This window comes from Abrus precatorius, unplaced genomic scaffold (genome assembly GCF_003935025.1).
Source record: "Abrus precatorius isolate BTA unplaced genomic scaffold, Abrus_2018 Scaffold9, whole genome shotgun sequence".
Classification (NCBI taxonomy): Eukaryota; Viridiplantae; Streptophyta; class Magnoliopsida; order Fabales; family Fabaceae; genus Abrus; species Abrus precatorius.
Window position 1 is genome coordinate 23,867,887 of NW_020874439.1, and position 22,208 is coordinate 23,890,094.

Below are 22,208 nucleotides of genomic sequence, written 5' to 3' on the forward strand. Positions count from 1 at the left end.
TTTATAGTGAACTACATAAACAAAAAACGAAAACACATAATTTTCTTTAGCAATTGAAAGTGTTGACTTTTTACTCCATGTCAAAAACATACACTAAGAATGTTGGAAACTAGCTCAATTTGATACGTCAAACTTGAGACTAGAGGTGGTATATAAATAACACCATCATTAGCATGTGAATTAAAATCAATTTCTAATTGATTATGACATTAATGAATATCTCTATGGTAATATTGTAGCAAAAATAATGCAATGTGTATTCTGATGAAGTACTGAAAGTGGACCAGCTAAGATATTTGGCATTGTTTGTGCGTGACATGATTTTGTGAACAGTAAAACATGTAATCTGAGATGAGGGGCAGTGGATTATGAAAAATAGAAGCAAAGGTAGCAATGATGACTTATGGGGTAGAGAGAGTAAGAAAAAAGGTTAGTGGGCTCACACAGCGAATGATGAGTTCTAAATTAATTGGGACAGGGTTTGAAGGCTTTGGAGACACAAAGGAAAAGGGAAAAGAAGGAAGAAAAAAGCTAAGCAACAAGGCATCAAGAATGGGAAAGAGGTACAGCACTAGGCACTAGCAACTCGAGGACCAAAAATGAATAGGACTAAGGCTGGGGTTGGGCCTGAAAAGGAGAGGGTGCTTTTCTCCTTCTGACACATTTGCACATGGGGATGGGTGCTTCTTTTCTTCCTCTCTCTTTCTCTATTTGTGAGAGAGACAAATATATTATACACATTTTTTATATTTCTCAGACTTTTGGGACAGACAAAATATATATATTATCATTTATCGTATATAGTTTTGCTTTATTGTATCTTGCTAACTAGTGCTTTCAAAATATATTGAGAATTGTGAGAATGAATGTCTTTTTCTGATTTTTAATATTTTTAACTAATATTTAAAGAGAGTTATTAGTATTTTCTTATATTTGATTTCTGAGGCTGTGGGATTGGGACTGCCCCTTCATCATTATTTTGACTTCCTCCTCTACCCTTTATACAGTTTCTTGTCAAACACCTTTCACTAGGGAATTTTCTACCACGTCACTCTCTTGTTTTGCCTTTATATTTTAATTTTCACGTTGGTGTTGGAATCATCCCAATGGGCAAAAAATCTATTTTCATACCTGACAGTGGTATCAAGGAGGGTGTCATTCCCTGTCTCACCTGATATGGCTTCCTCTTGTTACTTCCATCTCAACTTCATTAATATCAATTCCAAGACCGCCACAAAATACAAAAATGTAATGCCATTGCTGTGAAATGCTCAAATTGTAAGACTCCATTTTACCCTTTTTAAAAATATATATATTAATTATAAGACCATTTTTAGAATTAGATTTATTTTCATAATGATAAAAAATATTAACTATATCTTATTAAATATTTTAAATCACTATAAAAAGTATGCATTCATTTTTTTTTTATGATTTTAAGATGATAAATATCTTTATTTTCAATAAAAAATATAACTTTTTAACATGTGTCTTTGATCGCATATTATGAAAAATATATATATAAATTAAAATAAGGTGGGAGTATCGTGATGGACAAATGGTCCTTTTCTTATCTCAAACCAAGGCTTTTTAACTTTTTATAAACGATGAAATTGCATGGTGAATTTGATTCTGTGAAACAGCATATGGATTGTGCATCTGTGCTACATTGTTATGTCAGCTATCACAAATTGGGACAACGGTTTGTGGGCTTGTGATCCCTTTTTCTTGGGTTTGTTGGGGGGTTTTACAAAATACGACAGTAAAGTTAAATTTGAGAAATGAAGATTTTAGAATATCACTTCTTTTTAATATAAGCCTTATTTGCAGGATAGAGACAAGTCGTTATCAACCATGTCTTAATCATATGTAGCATAAGTATGATATTATTTCAATATAATTCTTGGTGTACATTCTGTCATATCGAGAACACTATGGTAGCATTCACATTATAAATTCAACAACTATTATCAGAATTAATATACAATGTTTTACTTTTGTCTGCATTTCTTTATATAAACGAATAATATAAAATTTCTATATCACTTTGACCATTTTTAACTAATATCGTTCGGCTTTCTTTTTACGCGTGCTTACAATGTAAATACTTTCAAACATTATTTTAATAATGAAATCATGTGGCAAATTTTAGAAAGAGGATTAGAGGAAATTGAAACCACTATAAATCTTGAATGATACTGCAAAAAAAACATTGTATAAGGCAGAAAAAAACTAATTTGATTGAATGAACAAACAAAATTCAGTGTCATACTTGGTTGCAATATGGTTAATTCCTTGAGAACCAGTTCTGCTTTATTTGCTTGATTATTTATTTTATGATATCACTGCAAATTGTATAATGCTGCCGTGAACTCGAGGCCAAAAAGAACCCATCAGAAAGTGAGGACATACATATTACATGGAACATCTTTTATAGTATTCGGCCATCACGCAAAGTCAATATAAAAAGAGAAGCATCATTCCCCCTTCTTGTAAATCGTAATGATGACAACTCCAAAATTTTCAAAGTTGGTCCTCCTTCTTATGGGCCCTACCCTTTATACCCCACCACCATACCGCAATCCATGAACCCAAATTCTCAATTCACAGCAAAATAATAAAGTAATAAAGCAACACATATTATACAACAATACTACTATACTAGCATTTTAATTAAATTAGCACAAGAGAAACCATTTGGGCAGCAAATATCATATGCCTTATCATATCCCTTAGTACCATCTATCTCTGAGCTACCTAACATGATAATTCTCATATTGAAATGTAGACAAGAAATGGGTGCCTTGTGTTCCCCGTTTCCCATTCCATCATCTTTCTTGCAATGATTTTGTCTTTTATTTCTCTACTACCCGCTCCCTATGCTTGAAGCTAAGTGGTCTTTAGCTACCATTCATGAGGTTGAATATATGATGAACTGCTTCCGCAATTTCATTTGCTGAACCTAGCTTACAGTCTTCTTCAATCTGCATCACCATACAAGGTCAAAGTCCATTATTACTTTTCTCACACACACCAAAAAAAAAGTGTAACGGTAGTACAGCAAAACGAATATACTAATGTTAAATAAATGGTAATTTATCAAAAATAAATTATCTTTAAAATGTGATAGACAATAGACAATGTTGGAAATAGGGAAGCCAGGTTTTGCTTAGATTACAAGTCAGAAGAGAATAGTACACTGACTTGATTCCACTTTGTAGAGTTGACCATATTTAAAAAAAGAAAAAATAAAAAAGAGAAATTGAAGTGAAAAGACAGAGTAATACCTTGAGATTGAGGGAGTAAAGGACAGAAGCCTCGGATGAGGTGATATTGAGGTGCAGAATTGTTAGCCTAAGGTCCTCCAAAGCCACAATTACCTTTATCAATTGCCCAGGCTTTCTTTGACACTCAATTTTCAAGTTCACATGGGTTTGAATCAAGGTGACCTTTATATCTGCTGCTTCTGACTTGTTTTCTGCCTTCACCTCATCACCACAGTTCACTTCATCGTTGGACGATGATGATGACCTCATTCCATAACCATGTGGTGGAGATGGTGATGATGATGATGATGGGTTACACAACCTCATGGAAGAAGCACCACCCTCTTCATTCTTTCTCATCCTTTTTTGTGCTTCAAGGGATTGAAGCAACTGCTCCAACTCCTTCACAAAATCTATTGCACCTCCAATGATTGAAGCTTGGTCACCCTGCCCCGTGAAAAATAATAAAGGATTGAAAAACACAATTTTTTACCATCCCATATCGAAAAAGATTGAATTTTTAACATGAATAGAGAAAAAGAAGGGATTTTGACAAGATGGGGTTGACAATTGACTAATTGAGCTTCATTGTTCATACATACCCTTTGAATATAAGAAGGGGGCATAAGGGACCGAAGAACACTGAGATGGTCATTCATTTGGCGTCGGCGGTTTCGTTCAACAGCAATGTGGGTCATGCGTTGATTCTCCACATCTTCCTTGTTCTTGCTTGGCCTTGTTCTTTTTCTCTTTCTCTTTTCCCTTGTTGTAGTTACTGGCTGCGATTTGAGACATGGTTGTGATACTTTGTGTGGTGGTTCCTGGTTGCACTCGTAGCTCACTTTCTCACCACATGAAACTGAAAGTAGGTGTTGAAGCTCGTTGCTTTCTGATTTCACTGGTGACTGCATCTCCAACATGTCATGTGTCACACAACTCTCAAGCTCCAATGCTGCTTGAAATTGGGTCTCCATTCTTGGAATATAGGCTATTCCTTCCCATGGTTTCTTCAGGTGCTGCAGCCTCAGAAGCGTTTGAAAGTTTGGTTCTTTCAGAGGGAAAATTTGTGGGGATTCCACACTCTGAAGCATCTGAAGAAACGGCATGTTAATGTTATCCTCTAGGCTTGATATTAGAAGCTGTTCTTCCTCCTCAAGCCTCAAGCTTCCTGCATCAACTAGAACTTGCTCCAAACAATTCTCTTCCAAATGCTCACCAAAGAACTGCAAGAAAAACAATTGAGCACAAGAAATAAAAAAAAAATGACATAAGAATAATGAGAAGGGAAAGTGAAGTATTGGTTGGATTTCACTTTCACAGCCGGGTTAATTCAAAAGAAGGAAGGAATATATGCTTCCATTAATGGGGTTGAGGCTGAGGTTGGGTCAGAATGGAGAAAAGGGTAAGTCTATGCAGAAAAAGCGAGCCATAAAAGAGGGAACGGAAGTGGAATGTCAACAAAGGGGTGGATTCAAGTATTTTCAGGAAAATAATAACACAATGCATTAAATGCAAGCGTTTTGAGGAGTAAATGCAGTACTTTTCTTGATTCTAGAAATGGGATTGGAGGAAAAGGAAAATGAAGGAGAAAGGGAAGGAAAGTAGTAGTAAGAATTAAATTTAAAGAGTAAGTAATAGAATACATACACATGAATTGAGGGGTCCTTGAAGGCTCTCCATGAAATTAAGGTGAATGGTGATCCAAGTAAGTATATGGTCTTAAATGCTAGTAGCTTTTGCTCTCTCTTTCTTACCTTAGACCTGAAATGAGGGTGACCAACATTCCGTATGGTAGTGATACTAACAAAGGAATGGTAATAAATGTAATCCCCAAGAAGAAGCAGAACGAGACCCCATATGAGTAACACCCCCGCAATATATTCCTTTGTGTTTCTGATGCCTTTGATAGTTGATACCCTCTTATTCTTATATAGAATATTAATAAATGCTGTGCTTGGAACAACTCTCAGGTCACACAACAGTGCTCCAAATAGTGGTTTGATCTTAAGAGTAGTATAAGACTTGTTTGTGGTAAGAAATGAAAGGTGGAAACTTCTCAACTTGGGTTACAAGAGATATGCTATTAGCACTATGAGATGCATTTGAAACAGAGAGAGAGAGAGAGAGAGTTGCTTGTCTGGTTTACAAGGTCCCAAGCATTATTGGCGGTGGCAGTTTTGTCCAACAGCGGGGACAGACAGTTGTGGGACTCTAACCCATCTCTCTGTGTGTTTGTGTCTTTTTTTTTCTTTCTCTCTCATAAGTCATAAGAGAAAGTACGGAGGGATTTTTATTTTATAATAATTGAAAAATGGAATTTAAGAAAAGGTTTTGGAAAGGGGTTGTATGGATTGTGTGGTGGTGTGCATGATGACGATGTATCATTTCCAATTCCCTATTCTGGCTTATATTAGTTACACATAAGAACAAACTACGTACATTATATTTGTTGAGTAACTTGTCATTCTAATACCTCATAGGCATGCCTGGAGTGGGCACCATTTTTTCCCTCTCCCTTCTTCTCCTATGTCAAGAATGGAATGCAGATATATGATTGGTATGCTGCTATGTCATCGATTGAATGAGCTCAAAAACAACCAAATTGGGTGCAAATATAAAGTTTTTTATTCTTTGAATTAATGAAAATAAATAAGTGGGTTGAAAAGGAAATTTTTTTCTTTTATTCTAATTATTAAAATGAAACTAATTTCTATTACAGTAAAAAGTAACAAATACTTTTATATTAAAAAATAATTTAATAAAAAATATGATTTTTTAAATTAAATTTATCTTTTAATTGTTATAGAAAATTATATACTCTCTCTTTCATTCATTTATAGCCTGTCTGAATATCAATTAAAAATTATATATCCTAGTTCTTTTTTTTTTCCTCTATGTTGCTTCTTTTTTTTTCTTTTTTTTTTTTCACTTTTCATCTTAATAAAACACAAGTTATCCTTGTCCAGAGATAGAGAGAGAAATAAACGTGACAGATGTTATCATATAACAAAAAAATTTATTAAAAATGGATACTGTTTCATATATTTTAATGTATTTCAATATATTTTAATAAAAATTTATTGTTTATTAATCTCTTAACCAGTGATCAGTAGTACCCTAAAAAAATAAAATAATTTTTTATTAATCTCAACTCCTAAAAATTGAGTTTAAGTATAAATAAAAATAAAATTGTATTTAAAAATAATATAATCATCACATGAAAGTTATAAAAATATAATAAATATATTTTTGAATTTTTGAGTATTTAAACTGAGCTCTAAAAATTAAAATTAACATTAATCATAAAAATATCATGTAAACATATGAATTAAAGAATTCAAAATGGGGTAAATTGGAGTAAATTTGAGGATGTAAAAATGAAAGAATTAAACGCAGCTTCATTTTTACAAAGGTTGATGAGAAGACTTAAGAAAGGTATTATTTCTATTAAAAGTTAAGTAAAAATAATTTTATTAAAAAATTCAAATAGTTAAACTATAATTAAAATATATGTCAAATTAATGCTAGTTATAAATTAAATGAACACGCAACCAGTCTCACGCATTTTTAAAATTTATCTCATTATATAAATATATATATATATATATATATTATGTATATATAATTAAAATCTTATTAGTGATCCTTTTTTTTCATTAACTTACGATTACTCTACATAATATTGTGCATTCAAAATTTACTTGTTTATCTAAAAAATTTCAGAGCTGAACTTTATCCATAGGATTTACCCTCTGGTTGTTCAACTAGTCAATTTATACTGTGGGTGGAGGCAACCCAGCAAGTACAAAGGTAAAGCTTCTTCTATATTGTACGGCATGATAACGCTGTCCTTAGCCTGTTTGGTTTTGACGCCCATTACAATTTCTGTTACTCAAACGGGATTGATTAGCATAACCTTCTATTCTGGTTAAAACTATGCTAATGCTAATCATTAATGAAGGGTCATACTTTATTATAAACAATTTTTACTTATAGTTTAGTATTAAATTTGTTCGTAAAGTTTTAATTCACTCTTGTACACTAGAAAGTGATTGATTGCCAAGCTGTCACTGTGTTAATGGTATTGTCAATGCTTAAATGATGGCTGACTTAAGCATTAAGTTGAGTTGAATGCAGGGAAAGGTAAAGTTTTACTTCTCTTTTTTTTTTTTTTTTAAGTACTTACAAGAGAATGGTTGATGGGTTCTCTTAGAACTTGCAATGCATCATTGTCCCTATTTGGATTCACTCTTAGCTCATATGATTGTGGTAATATAGAGGGGTTGCTACCCTTCTTTTATCAACGCAAATTTAAAATGCCTAAACGTTATCTTCATTTTATCTTTGGAGTTTGGACTTCAATAAAGACTGTCTTTCAACTTGATTGTGAATCTTAAAGGCCTCTCATGTATTAAGCTTCAAACTTTTTGTCTTGTCACTGGTGAAAGTTTGAAGAGTCTTGGATGACAATGAGTAGCTTATCGAAGAGGTTGGAACTAATAAACTGGGATATGATTGAAAGAAAACCTAGAGTGCTTGCTACTTTGGGGTAGCATTTGAGGGAAACTGAGGAAATTAGACTTGTTATGTAATGAAATGTTGATTGAGAAGGAGTTTTCAATGTTAGTTTCATGCATTCATTTGATTGATTTGAGGGTTAAAGGGTGTAAAGAGCACACTAACACGGTTATGGTTTCTATTTTTAGGAGTTGCAAATATTTGGAAAATGTAAAATATTATGCACTGTTTTGGGATAGAATTCGAGGCCGTTAAGCCACTATATTTTCCTTTATATGAATTACTTAATAGGGGAAGCAAGCTTTGTTTATGTTGTGAAAATGAGCTTAGTGGATGTTAAAAGGTGAGGGTGCATTAGAGGAAAAAAAAAAGGGAGAAGGAAGAGAACAAGGTAGTGAGTGAGAAGAGAGGTGAAAAAAGAAATTATAATGAAGTGAGGACAGAAATGAATATAACAACTATTGCCATCTAGTATGGATTGTCCTAATTTCCTTTTGCTATGAAATCTGATAGAACTAGGAGTGATAATTCAATCATTTTATTTATACATGAATTTAATCAACTCATTTAATTATTAAAAATGTAATAAATTAGATTGAATCATTATATGATAGTAAATAGTCAATTAATTGTTTTTAATATTTATAATTCATTAAATTTAGTAGTTTAAAGTCTATTAGTTGAATATGGATCTTTAAAAGATGGTTATAAATTCTATAATATTGAATGTGTATATAAATATTAAACTTTATTTTATAAAAATATATTTTTAAAATAAAATATAATATATTTTAAATGAATGGATTGGATATTTATCCAACATAAACGGTTAGCAGATAGATTGAACATGTTTTTATTAAATAGGTAGTGGATGAATTGATTTTTTTTAACACATTATTAATGGATGAAAGTGGATCAATAATTTATTTTTTATCCATCTTCAAAATTGATTCAATGCATTCATTTGATGACACCTTTAGAATAGACTTTCAAGAGCTTCTTCCGCGTGAAGCATAGTACAGATTCTATTGACCATTTTTTGCATTTGGCTTCACCTTTTCACAATTCACAAATACACCTGTCATCCTCCTTGTCTCATTTATATGTCAGGCACTGCAGCTGTAGATTTTGGTTCTGATAAATGATCAAATTTTGGACTTGGGCCCCATGCCATGAACCATGCTTTTCGTTTAGCATTGATTATGTCTCGACATAGTTTTGTTTTAATGGAATCCCACTATGGCAAGAGTATTAATTAAATGTATGTTTTGTTTCTCGTTAGGACAAATTTTTAAGCATGTAAACAGATTCTGTCCAAGGTATTACAGGTTCTATCAGTATCCAATGATAACGAATGCACTCTAACTAGTACATTAGATTTCGACCCATTTACTTTCGTCTAAAATTCAATCTATAAGTTTCGAAGTTGTTTTGATTATAGTTATAAGTTCCTTAGATTAGTCACTAACCCATAACATAAAACGTGTTTCTAAGTGTTTGGCAATCCAGTTAAAATAAGACAAAAAACATAATACTAATTCCTATTATAAGATTGATATTTACATTCAATTACATGTTATAAGGTGTACCTTATGGATTGACATAAAAAATAAACGTAGATTAATTTAAACATGCAGAAAAGTAGAGAAAAGCATGATATGAGATTTAATAATATATTTAGATTTCAATAAAACAATAGGATTAAAGATAATAGAACAAAATAGATCCTTTCATTCGGTTTGATCTAATCTAACCGACTAAATCGCTAATTAGTCATCGGCAAACACGTAGGACTACCTTATCATCATTTATGAAGCAAATCTTGCATTAATAATCACAACTATATTTTTCTCAAGTCAAACTTCAATATTAATCTTTTACACTCTTGATAAGATAGAAAAAGAGTGGATGGTAGCTGATTTAGCCAACACAGTAGATTTGGATAACCTGGTATTAACCACGTACTATATATCAAGTGTGGAAAATGGCACACCAATAGTTGGCCGCAGAAGCTATACATTATCTATTCATCTAATGGTAAGGGAACAATCAAGATCTTACACAAAATCTCCAATTCAATTTGAGTTTCAACTTGTTTGAAGGACTAATAAAGACAAACCATGTGCATGCAAAATCCAGTGTATGTTATGTTTCATACATGGTTTGCTATCAAACCATTCACGCGGTCCACTGTTCTACGAGCATGTATTCTGTCGTATAAGGCGATTTTCACTTTCTTCTGGTTGTAGTTTAAGTAAATTTTCAAATATTTTGTCCATTGCAAATGATATTTAAAAACTTCCATTCGTCAGATAAATTTACAACTCACCATCTCTGTGCAGGACGAAAGCAATCAAATTTAACACGTATATAATTATACTAATAAACTGTTAGATTATAAATTGTATTCTAAAAAAAAATTAACTTTACACATACGTATATTGTATTTTTATAAACTACAAAAATGAGGATTGCTGATTGGATCAACTCTACTCTTGTCCCTCTCTCCATCCGTCCTTCAAATCACGTAGTCTAAAAGGAAAAGAATACAGATAATTATAATTATTTATGAAAATGATACAAATCATAAAATTATTTTATTCAATTTATTTTTTATTTACAAACAAAATTATAATACCATAATCCATTATTAACTTCAAAGAAGTGAAGTCTTTATTACATTTCTTCTTATCCATGGCGAAATATATAGGTTTGTTTAGTGAAAGAGATAAACGAATAAAATATAAAAGTCTACTTTATAACTTTATTTTATTATTTTTTTAATATAAATTTTACCTTGTAAAGGAATCTGAATTTTACAAAAATAAAAATTTTGATTTAAATATTGATAAATATGATAATATAATATATTTAATTTATTATTTTAATTAAACATAAAATAAAATTAAAATTTGTTATATTTTTCTTATATTTTGTTCTTCAAATTTTATATTTTATCATTTCTTATTATATTATGTCAAAACATATTTGGATTCATATTCAATACAAATCTTAAAGCAATAGTTTATAAGTTTTTCTTATTTATATATTGCTTAACTTTTTTTACTCATACTTATTATGTCATTAGATTTAATAATTAGTATTCTTTGTCAAAAAAAAAAATCTTACCTCAAAAAATTCAAAATAAAAAAATTAATCATTCATGTCAGGTTGATGATTTAATAAAAAGAGTGCATTTCTCTAACAAAATATTTTCCTTTCCAAGAGAGAAAGAGTTTTGGAACATCTTTAAATGATGAAAAATTATGTGAAGAAAAGAACCTCAAATTTGTAGTCATTTATGAGTAAGGCTGTTTCAGGGTGGTTTAGTGTTTGTAGATGCCTTCCCTTGTGGGGTTGGTGTAATTTGAGATGTACCGCTTCCATTAGAAAGGAATGTATATAAACTACGAGAAAAAAAAGTAATTGTATTTTTAATTCATGTTTATTTTTGTTTCATATCCACTCAAATGTGAATTTATTTTAGTACTACGAATTATAGCTTTGTCGTTGAAACATACTGTATAATTTTATGCGTTTTAATATTTAATATAGATTATTAAAGTCTTTTTAATATTTTTTTATATATTAAAAAGGTATAAAATATAGCAAATACACACGCAAACATTTTTTTTATAATCTATATAAATGAATATCACATGATGTTTTAGTTACATTTTCATTAATAATTAGATGAAATACATGGTAAGAGACTTAATTTTAATAACCGGAAATTATAAAGATTAAATAAAACTAATTACAATTAGTGAAACTAAAATTATACATAAATTAAAATATAATTAAATTATAAAAAATATGGCATTATTTTATACCTTTCAGTGACTGATAAATGAAAATAAAAATATTTTTAAAATTATAAGAAAAATATTGTGGGTTACTGTAGATGCCTTCACTCTTGGGGCAGGAGCAGTTTGAGGTGTTTTTCTGTCTGTACCGCTAAGGAATCGTTGTCACCCCATGTGAGTCTTTTGTCATTTTTCATGTTATGAAAACTATTACTTTTGGCCAACAAAAAAGAAATTGGAACCAAAATCACTTGAATTTATTGTGTTTAATTATATTTTTAATTTTTATACTTTAATTTATGTCTATTTTTAATATTCTTGACTTATATATTCATATTTAATCCTATTAATTTTTTAATTATTTACATTAAATCTCTCAAAATTTTTATCTATTAACTAAACAAATGTGCAACATATCATTAATTTGCTACATTAATAAAAGAATAAAAATATGTAAAATACAGCAATTTTTTATTTTAATTTAATTATTTATGTAATTTTTTTATTTTGCAAATTCATACAAGTCAATGATATATTCATATTTCTGTTAAATTTATTAATTCTTGAATAAAATTTAAGGTGAAAAATTTAATTTGAATAATTAAAAAATATATAAACTAAAATAAACAATTAAAATAAAGAAACTAAAATCACAAGTAAATTAAAATATAAGAACGTAAAGGATAATTAATAATATAAGAACTTAACTTTCTTACAATTGGCTTGGAATAGTTGCATCGCATATAGTAAGTACACCCTTTCAACATGCATTCTCCTACTCTACTCTGTATCGTGCAAAACTCGGAATTTGTCTCTAGCACCAGCATTAACGACACGGGTTACTCATGCATAGGTAACACCAACTGTTACCAGTAAATTATTAAACTCATACCTATTCAGGCATTGACTACAGAATATCTTCGTTATTCGCCAAGGACATCACGGGAAGGGGGAAAACGGGCTGTTTATCACTTGCAAACTTGGTGATTCACCAAAATATTAGCATGTTCAAAACATAAGAGTTTGGCCCACTAATAGCTCCAAGAAGTTCAATTGATGCTGCCAGTAAAACAGACGGTTGAGAACCTTTTCTATCTCGTGCTTGTGAAGCACAAAATTTGTCTTGCAATGCACCCCAAAAAATGATAGTTGCTGATCTTGTTCGTAAGGGACACCTTAAAACTAACACCAAAAATGCATTTACATGACCAAGGAAAATTTGTATCAAATAAAGTTTTAAAACGACAAAATGAAATTCCTATAAATCTGGAAAAAAATTGAGTGATAAAAGTATCTGATAATATCACAGATATAAAAAATTTGGCTTGCACATGTTCTATGATCATATCTGCACTTTTAAACTGCTAGAAAGAAGAAAATACGGAAGTATTATTATATAGAGAAAGTCGAGTTTCAATTCCAGAAAGAACATGTATCAAGTACTAGATCATAGAGAAAATTGAGTTTCAGAAACTGCTAGAAAGATGAATATATGAAAGTATTATTATCATAGAGAAAGAGTTCCAGAAACATAATGCCTCAAGTCCAACTAAATCCTTCCCATCTAATCATCACTAGCACAAAAATATTCGGAAAAAGTAACTAGCGCTCTATCTGTATAGTTACATGACTGATGTTATAAACCCTTTTGATATAGTCTATAACCTTGTCCAGCACAACATCAGCATCAGCTTCACGTCTGATTTTAACATGACACGCTAGCAAAATCTTTCCCACCGTGATGGCCCAGATGTGCAGCTCATGAACAGCCACTACATCTTCCATATTCAACAGGCCCTGTTCAAGCTGAGTAGCATCTATCTCACGTGGTGTGCTCTCCATCAGGACTTCCAAAATGTTTCGCAGCATATTGATAGTTGTCCCCAGAACAATTACTGAAAATATTAGTGTGCAAATTAAATCAACTATTTGCCAACGAGGGTTATACCATATCATTGCTCCCCCGATCATTACGCCAACACTCTGGATAGAGTCCCCAAGTACATGTAGATAAGCCCCCTGTACATTTATGTTCCATTGCTTCTTCTTCTTAGATCCGTCTTCTGATTCACCAAGGAGTGGTTCAGCAAGCTCTTTGTGAGGATGATGGTCCAAGTGATCTTCATGACAGAGATGGTGAGCATCATTTGGATGCTTTTCATCATGATGGTGAGTATGATCTTCATGAGAGTGATGGTGCTCATCTTTTCCATGCTTTGCATCATGATGGGTAGACACTGAAATTCCATGAATGTGGCCATGACCATGATCATGACCGTGTCCGTGACCGTGACCGTCATGTCCATGGCCATGATCATGACCCAATAACAAAGCCATGATGATGTTAACCACAAGACCAAATGCAGCAACTAAAAACATAAGAAAACCATCGACACTTTTAGGACCAGCAATGATTCTATCGATGGCTTCATATACCAAAATCCCAGCAAGCAACCATATTAATTGGATAGAAACCAAAGCACCAAGAATCTCAATTCTAAAAAATCCATAAGACTGGCGAGGAGTAGCTTCCCATCCAGCAGCCCATAAAGAAAATAAAGAGATGGCAAAGGCTGCAACATCTGAAAGTAAATGTGCTGCATCAGTCAATATTGCAAGACTGTTAGCTTTGATGCCACCAACTACTTCAATGGTCATGAAAACAACACAAAGGACCACTGCCATGAGAAGCTTTCGCATAGAAGTTGATCGTTCTTCAGAATCCTTAGAGATGGATCCAGCATCTGCAAACCCACATGGTGCTTCACCGCAAACCTTCCTTCCTACATTAGGCAAATCTCCACTGATTTCAATAACTTGTGCATGCTGAGAGCTTTGTGCTTCCATCTGCAATATATAATGAAAATACAACATTGACTGAGTTGGATACACTCCTCCAAGCATTAAACAGAAACAAGAATATATTATATCAACCATCAATGATTCCGTACAGTATACCTGGACTGATCCCAAGGTATACTGTTCTAAAAGTAGAATAAGTAATTAAAAGAAAACTGGCAAAAAACGTAGGGTTTGATGATACCACTATGAGCAGTTGTATCAACCATTATTCAATTGTACATCTAATACCTACATTAGCTTAAACGATTTTAAAAATCAATTCAGAGTTCTAGATGACATTCTTTATTTTTGGCTCACTCAGTTATCCAAATCAATAGCCCATGTCTGTGTCCATCTCCTTTTCTGTGCTTTATAGTCTACAATTCATAAGCAACAATTTGAGTACTCTGAGCAGAAAATCAAAGTCAAATAAAACCATTTTATATGAGAAAATAAAATATACCCGCTTTCTTTCAGTTGAAAGAGAGAGAGATAGTCTACATATATGAAAATTCCTTAAGATTAAGAAAGGAAAAACAAAAAATATGTTGTTTTTTGCATTCAATGGATACTTGGGTCTCTATGCTCAACTCAAGGAATTAAGATGTAAACATCATAACCACATTTCAAAATAAACAAACCTTCTTAACTTAAACTGAGACACAATGAAATTACTACTTAAGAAAGATACTTTAGGAATTGGTCAGAACATACTCTGACTAATACTCCATCAAATCAGAAAGCATTGAACAGCATCTGGTTACAATTACAATTCCAGCTCAAATACTTATAAAAGTAACAGCTTTATGACGTAACAATCCATTGATTATAAATGTAGGGCATCAATATGCATTAGTAAATTAAATTGTTAACCTGATAACTAGTCAATCATATAATGTTTAGACTAGTCATTTGGTTGTTGAAACATGATAACATAATTCACTAATTAATTTACACAATTGATATACATTTTAAAGATAGAGTTCATTGATTGAAACATGACAATCTCACTGACTGATTAATTTATATCGTGTAAAACAAATTTAAAACCCAGGACTGAATAATTTCTTTACCAAAACAAATAACTAAATGCAAATAAATTGTAACTAAAGAGCAAAAATACACTATTCTTTGCCAAAATGAAGAAACACAAAGTGAGATGAGCTTTAGTTCATGCATTCATTCAGCGATGTTTTAATAACCGACAAGCTCAGCAAAGGTTAACATTCACCCCACAAATAGGGATTCAAAGAATAATATCACACGTGCAGGAAAATGCATATGCATTAGTTATATTATAAGCATAGTTCACAAAAGCATAGAACAAGGCATCCACAAACAACAGGCATCAAGATCAATTAAAGTTCAAATCGACAGATAACATAAACCTAAGCCAAACACAGCGGAGAAAACAGAGAACGGAAAACCAAAAACAAATAGATGAAGAAAATTAAATTTTGGCATTCTTGTACAAGATAAATAATATAAATAGGAAAAGGGAAAGAGGTAACAAGTAACAACTTGACTTCTTAGAATCCTTGAAGCACAAAAAACAAAACAGCATAATAATCAAGTCAGCAGAAAACAGTACATTTACCCTTCGCGGGCTGAACATAAATACAGATAAATAAATTATGCAAAAAAAAATGAAGCATTGAGTTGATTAGGTACTCAAATATCCTGTATTCACATAAAATTTTAACATCAAATAGAAGCTTCTAGGATCATGACAAAGAAAAGGTTGCAACAGCATAACAACAACAGTAAGGATTCAGCTAAACAAGGGTTAAAATTTAAAACCACAAGCTAAAGAAACAACCACTTCATCGGCCACCAAAACCGATTCAACACACACACTACACAACCTCAAATCAAAACCATTCAAAATAAATAAATAAAAATCGACGAAACAAGATATGAGTATTGAATCTCGTAGCGAAAAATGCTATTACTCACTTGGTTTCGACGTTGTGCTTCCATCTTCAAAATCAAAACGCGATTCTGCGCATATTAAAAATAAAGTGTTTCTGAATAAAAGAAAATGGGTATAAGAAACGAGATAAGGAAAAGAGAAAGAAGAGAAAAAGGGTATAGAATGGAACAGAATAATGAAAAGGATTTTGGACGCACTTTTCCAAAGATGGGTGCGACCGTTCTGGATCCCCTCCTCCTTCCGTCTTTGCTGCTTCTGATTCTGAATCCCTTCTTCTGTCACTCACTCTCTTTTCGGGTTAGTTTCAAGTTTAAACAAATTTGTTACATTCCAAAATTATATATATATATTTTTTGTTTTATCCATAACAATCTTTTAATTCTGTTAGGTAAATATTTTTATTTTTATTCTTATTATTAAATGTAAATATTATTCAAAAAATGTCAATTGGTTTTTTTTATACTGTAATCCACTGATTACTGCTTGTGTTTTTCCATTGATTCATAAACGGAGAGCACTTCATATTTTCATGTCAATAATTGTTTTCATTTATTTAAGAGAATAATTATTTTAAACACTTTTTTCAAAAATTGTTAACTTGAGACTGAAGATAGATATTAAAAATATTTTTATTATTTTAAAAATAATAGTATAATAAATAGTATATTTTTAATAAAAAAGTATTAATTTTAAATACTTAAATAATAAAGTTAATAAATTTAGAAAAGCGAATATCTTTTCTAATAATGCGTGTAGATCATTATTTGTTTTGTCGTGACGCCTCACGTGTTTGTCATGACTAGACTATAATTTAACCTTTTTTATTTTTAATTTATTTTTCTCTTTTCTCAGATTAATAATTTCATTCCTACTTCAAATTTTGTTTTAACTCTTTTAATTTAACATTTATTTAAATATTTAATTTTAAATGTAGAATCATATGTTTGCACATGCAGCATCCTTTGCGTCTAAGGATTCTTTGAAGTCGTTGAGTAATGTTACCAACTCTATCACACACAGGTTGTAACATGTATATTATTATTAATTAAAATTTATTAAAATTATATAAATCTTACTTTTTATTTTTAAATTAATATTTTTATATTTCTAATAAATTTTAATCAATTAATAAAGAGTGTGTTATTAATATTTATTTAAAGATATTTTTAGAAGAAATTTTTTGGAGAAAAGAATATATGTTTTAATTTTAAATTAAAAAATTATATATTATTTATAACAATAAATGCATGATTAATATATTAAATTTATGTTAATACATTAATTTATATATTTTATTTTAAAAAATATTAATTTTGAAAGAGAGAAGAAAATAAAATTTATATTTTAAATAAATAAATTTAAAATTAATAATTTAAAAAACATATAAATTAATTTATTAACATAAACTTAATATATTAATACTATTTTTTTATCATAAATAATATGTAATTTTTTGAATTTAAAATTAAAAAACATGTCATACATAAATATCGAAATATTTATTGCATGAATATCTCGTCACTGTTTAACATATAGATAGCTTGCTAGAAACATATTTCGATCTCCAAATAGTAAAATTAACGTCTAAGGTACTAAAATAGAACAAAATCCATATAAGCTAAATTGAGGGTGCAGTCTCCCTAAAGCAAGTAATTTTACTAAGGTGTGATTTATTTTAAAATCTATGAACAAATATATATAGCGTTGAGAAAGTGACTTTTAATAAATCAATCATGCATTAGTTAAATATTTATTTTTTTATTACCAGAGGTTTCTTTTCTCAAATTTTTATATTGATTCATTCTCAGTTTATTAACTAATTTGTGAGTATAAATAAGTGAAAAGAACAAAAATTTTACATTAGAAGTTAAAATTAAGCTAACAAACCTATAAAGACAAAGTGTCATCGGAGGGTGGCTGATTTATAAGACTATCTTAAACCCCACTCTAAAAATACCCAAATTGATCTTTGAGCATGTCTAATCTGATTTAGATAGAAGAAATTTATGTTTAATTATTTTGATTAAAATAAAGTTTATTCTTAAAAGCATATTTGAGAAAGAAAAAACTAATTTTTATATCAAATCAATAATTTTATATGCTTGATTTAAAAATAAAAAATATGTAAATATGAATCACTTTAGTTATTTTAGTTTCAATTTAAATGGATTTTATAAAATTATACAATCATTCAAAATTCATTTTACTGACAATAAATATTCAGTGAACATAGGCTATAGCTATCATGCAGACTGATTGGATCATGTTTGATTGAAGAGTACAATGATGATGTTTAGAAATCATAGACCCAAATTCTATCGTGCATTAATAAAGGCTCTTGTTTTTTTCTTCAAGAATGGACTACCGATAAACAATCACATTCTGTCTAGAAAAATTTGGGAGATTCCACGTCATAGTCATATTATAATTATTACGTGTTTTTGTTTTGTTGCTATATATTGCCACATCGTGATCTTAAGATCGATATGAATATTTTTATTTTAGTTTTAATAATTAAAAAAACACATTTTTTTTCATATTTTTGTTATTTTTTAAAAGCAACGTGTGAATTGACACATCCATATTGTTTGCTCTACGTTGATCCATTGCTTCATTTGACTTTTTGTTTATATTATTTGGGGGCAGAAGCAATTCGAATATAACATTCTTTTGACCATCACCACCGTCAATGCTTCAGAAGACAAAAATAAAATATTATCCAAATTAATTGTGGTATGACTTGGCATTAATTGGGCAGATATATAATTATTTTTTTAGTGCACCGTTATTATGATGAATATAATTTTAGAATATTTTTAGATATATCATTTTGAACTTCTTAATAAAAAACATATTTTTAGAATTTGAATTACCTAAAGATATAGAATGTTGTAATGGATTTTTTAAAAATATATTAATTACTTTTAATAACTTTTTAAAAATATATATGATTTGGTTGAAAAGATCTTATAAATAAACTGAAAAAAGAATATTCAAAACAATTAAAAAAAAAGGGGGACTCCAAAAGGTAATATTTTGGCTAAACATTTCAAATCTTAATTATATTTCATGTAAACACAAAAATGATATACTAAATCACTTCGATCTATCTATGTTTTCCAAAGACCTTTGTCCAATTTTTCATCCAACCTGCGGTAAAAGAACCCTGCTATTGAAAATCCACTTTTTGTGGGACAAAATAAAACGATCATATGTGCGATGTACTGTTAGGTGGTTCATGGGATCCAAAAGTTAATAGAATGAGTATATATATATATATGGATCTTTTCATTCAAGTTATCCTCACTTAACTTGCATTAGGAAGGTTTGATTACTGATTACTCTCACTTAAGATACCTCACACTTATTAGTGAGGTATTTTATTACATTATATTTTTAAATTACATAGCGATTTTTATATGCAGCTGATTGATGCAAATGGCGATGTGAGAACAAAAGCAGTTCTAAGACTAGTTTCATATGGGGCCGAAGAAGTTAAGAAATGGAAATTCGTTACTGAATAATTTAATATAATAATCCTTTGAATATGAAAATCAAGAAGAATAAACTCAACATATCAGTGATATTAAAATAAGATTAAAATGAAGGAAAACTAAATAAACTAGCAAGGGAAATCAAACCATTTCCGAACTCGGTTTTCTTTTACTTATTTTTACCAAGTTTTGTAACCGAGACCCTGATAAAAAACTTACCCATGTTTCTTCCTTTCTTAGTGAACAAGTTCAATTACAATCTCTTTCCTTTTCATGAAGCAAAGACGAGAGCTAAAATGATAAAGGAAAATGTCTCTTTAATCACTACATAAGGGGAAACTTTTGGATATTAATTTATTTATAATTGAGACGTATTTCTAAGATACGTAAATACAAAAAGATAATAATATTATTCAGTGACACATACAACATCAATTTTTAATCGTTGAAATATGTAAACTCAATGATAAACAGTATGTCCCTCGCTTTACAAAAGCAAAACAGTTTACGTGAGACAGAGACTTTGCTGCATGAAGCCCCGCGCGTCCAAACTTTGATTCCCCTGTGCGCCAACACATTGTGTGCTAACAATTCTTTTTTGTGAGTATCATTACTCTAATAACAGACTCATATTGTACGTGCACACACATACATATAATTCGTAATTAATCCTGGTTTTTCTATATCCATAATATGACATTGTACAATGTGACTCAAAGTACATCAAATAATCAAATCTCTATCTTCTGTTACAGACTAGCACTCAAAAACAAAAAACAAGTCTCCAAAGTACAAAATCCAACTTGAATATATCAAATTTTCTGGTTTTAAAGAAAAACAGAACACTAAAATTAATGTAGGAAAAGATCAATATCATTAAGATACATGCATGCATGCACATTGTACTTTATTAATCAGATGAAGTAGCCTAGCTTCAAGTATCCACATCACAAACTGGAGCTCCGAGAAGAGGAACCTGACCCACAAAACCTTTCCTCAAACCCATCAAAATGTCACACTTCACATACAAACCATAATGTGCAGAGTTTATGTCACCAGCTTTCCACCTCAACCTTCCAAGAAAGACAAGTTTCACACCCACTACCCCATATGTCTCATCCATTGCCAACCCATTGGAGACCTCCTCCGACACCGGCACCGGCATGCCTCCGATCTCCGGCGACAAGGACACGGTGCTGTGTTTCTCTAAGAAGAGTGGTGGCAACATGACATGTGGTGTGATGGGTTGGTTTCTATAGGACACATATGCAGAAAGCCTATCAAAGTTAATTGAGACACGCTTGTTTGGGTTCCGTATGAGGATGTTGAATTGCATGGTGATGGACATGAGTGGCGGTGAGGTTGTGTTGAGGCCGTAGATGGCGGCGCTGGCCACCGTGAAGCTTGGCTTAGAGGGGTGGTAGGCGAGCCAGAGGATGAGGATTATGATACCAAGTAAGAGGAGGAAAACGGTGATGCATATGCAGTGTTCACGTTTTGGAGCATTGGGTTTGAAACGAGGTATACCTTTGTCCATGTTGTGCACCAGCTGTTGGGGCACTTTGCCACGGAATTGGTGATGTTGTTGTTGTTGTTGTTGTTGGGTTGGGTCTTCTTGATGTTGTATTTGCATGTCTTCCATGGAAGGACTCGTTGATCTCTAGTTAAAGGGGTTGTGTGTGTCCAAGTGCGTGTGTGTGTGTGTGTGAATATGGCTATTTGTGACAGCTAGTAAAAGAAAGAGGGGGGTTGTGACTTGTGGGTAGTGAGAACAAGTGGAAAAAGTGAAAGGAAATTTATATGGGACTCTAGATGGAATTAGCAGGGAAACTTAGAATCAAAGTATAAGCTCGCATTTCTCGTTTTATTTTTATTAGATCGATGGTTAATCACTGACCACCTCACTCCTATACATGATGCTATGTGTTTTACTTTTTTCTGTTTTATGCCTTGCTTTGTCTTTATTCAAGCTTCTTTTCTTTCTTTCTTTTTTTTTTCTTTTACTAACGTTATGTAAATAAGAATGCCGTAAATTAACAATACGAATCATTTCTATCCTCGTAAAATGTTAGATCGAGGTACAGAAGGTAGAGTAAAAGAAACGCTTTTCCAAATAATATGAAGGTGGGTGTATAAAAAAGTTACGTGAAATAATGAGGTTCAATGAATATATAATGCATGAATATAACAACAGAATAGAGCAATAATGATGCACATCATAAGCAACCTAATGTGAATGGATAATGTAAGGAGTATCTGCATGCATCTGGTTGGATTTTCAATATTCACTTCTCCCTAATCAATCCATTCCTTTGTCACCTCAAAACACACCTCAACAAAGAAAAACTAG

General features: G+C 31.0%; 3 protein-coding genes across 5 annotated transcripts; all 3 read right to left on the minus strand.

The window, feature by feature from the left end:
* Positions 1 to 2,858: 2,858 nt before the first annotated feature.
* On the minus strand, positions 2,859 to 5,537 carry LOC113849623 (transcription factor bHLH67). Its single transcript, XM_027479652.1, has 4 exons — positions 4,914 to 5,537; positions 3,869 to 4,489; positions 3,288 to 3,713; positions 2,859 to 2,984 (listed from the first exon to the last, which is right to left on the minus strand). The coding sequence occupies exons 1-4, from the start codon at positions 4,944 to 4,946 to the stop codon at positions 2,901 to 2,903; spliced, it is 1,164 nt and encodes a 387-aa protein (XP_027335453.1). The 5' UTR covers positions 4,947 to 5,537; the 3' UTR covers positions 2,859 to 2,900.
* Positions 5,538 to 13,052: 7,515 nt separating this feature from the next.
* LOC113849365 (metal tolerance protein 1-like) lies at positions 13,053 to 16,704 on the minus strand. 3 transcript variants are annotated; one of them, XM_027479229.1, is made up of 3 exons: positions 16,562 to 16,704; positions 16,388 to 16,432; positions 13,053 to 14,437 (listed from the first exon to the last, which is right to left on the minus strand). In XM_027479229.1, the coding sequence occupies exons 2-3, from the start codon at positions 16,409 to 16,411 to the stop codon at positions 13,193 to 13,195; spliced, it is 1,269 nt and encodes a 422-aa protein (XP_027335030.1). In that variant the 5' UTR covers positions 16,412 to 16,432; positions 16,562 to 16,704; the 3' UTR covers positions 13,053 to 13,192. The 3 variants fall into 3 exon arrangements, with proteins under 3 accessions (XP_027335030.1, XP_027335031.1, XP_027335032.1); XM_027479230.1 differs by having other exon boundaries at positions 13,059 to 14,808; positions 16,562 to 16,612; XM_027479231.1 differs by lacking the exon at positions 16,562 to 16,704 and having other exon boundaries at positions 13,103 to 13,687; positions 13,844 to 14,373; positions 16,399 to 16,411.
* Positions 16,705 to 20,792: 4,088 nt separating this feature from the next.
* Positions 20,793 to 21,500, minus strand: LOC113851066 (NDR1/HIN1-like protein 12). The gene has a single exon (XM_027481553.1). It carries the CDS (start codon positions 21,498 to 21,500, stop codon positions 20,793 to 20,795), a length of 708 nt encoding a protein of 235 aa, XP_027337354.1.
* Between the last annotated feature and the right edge of the window lie 708 nt (positions 21,501 to 22,208).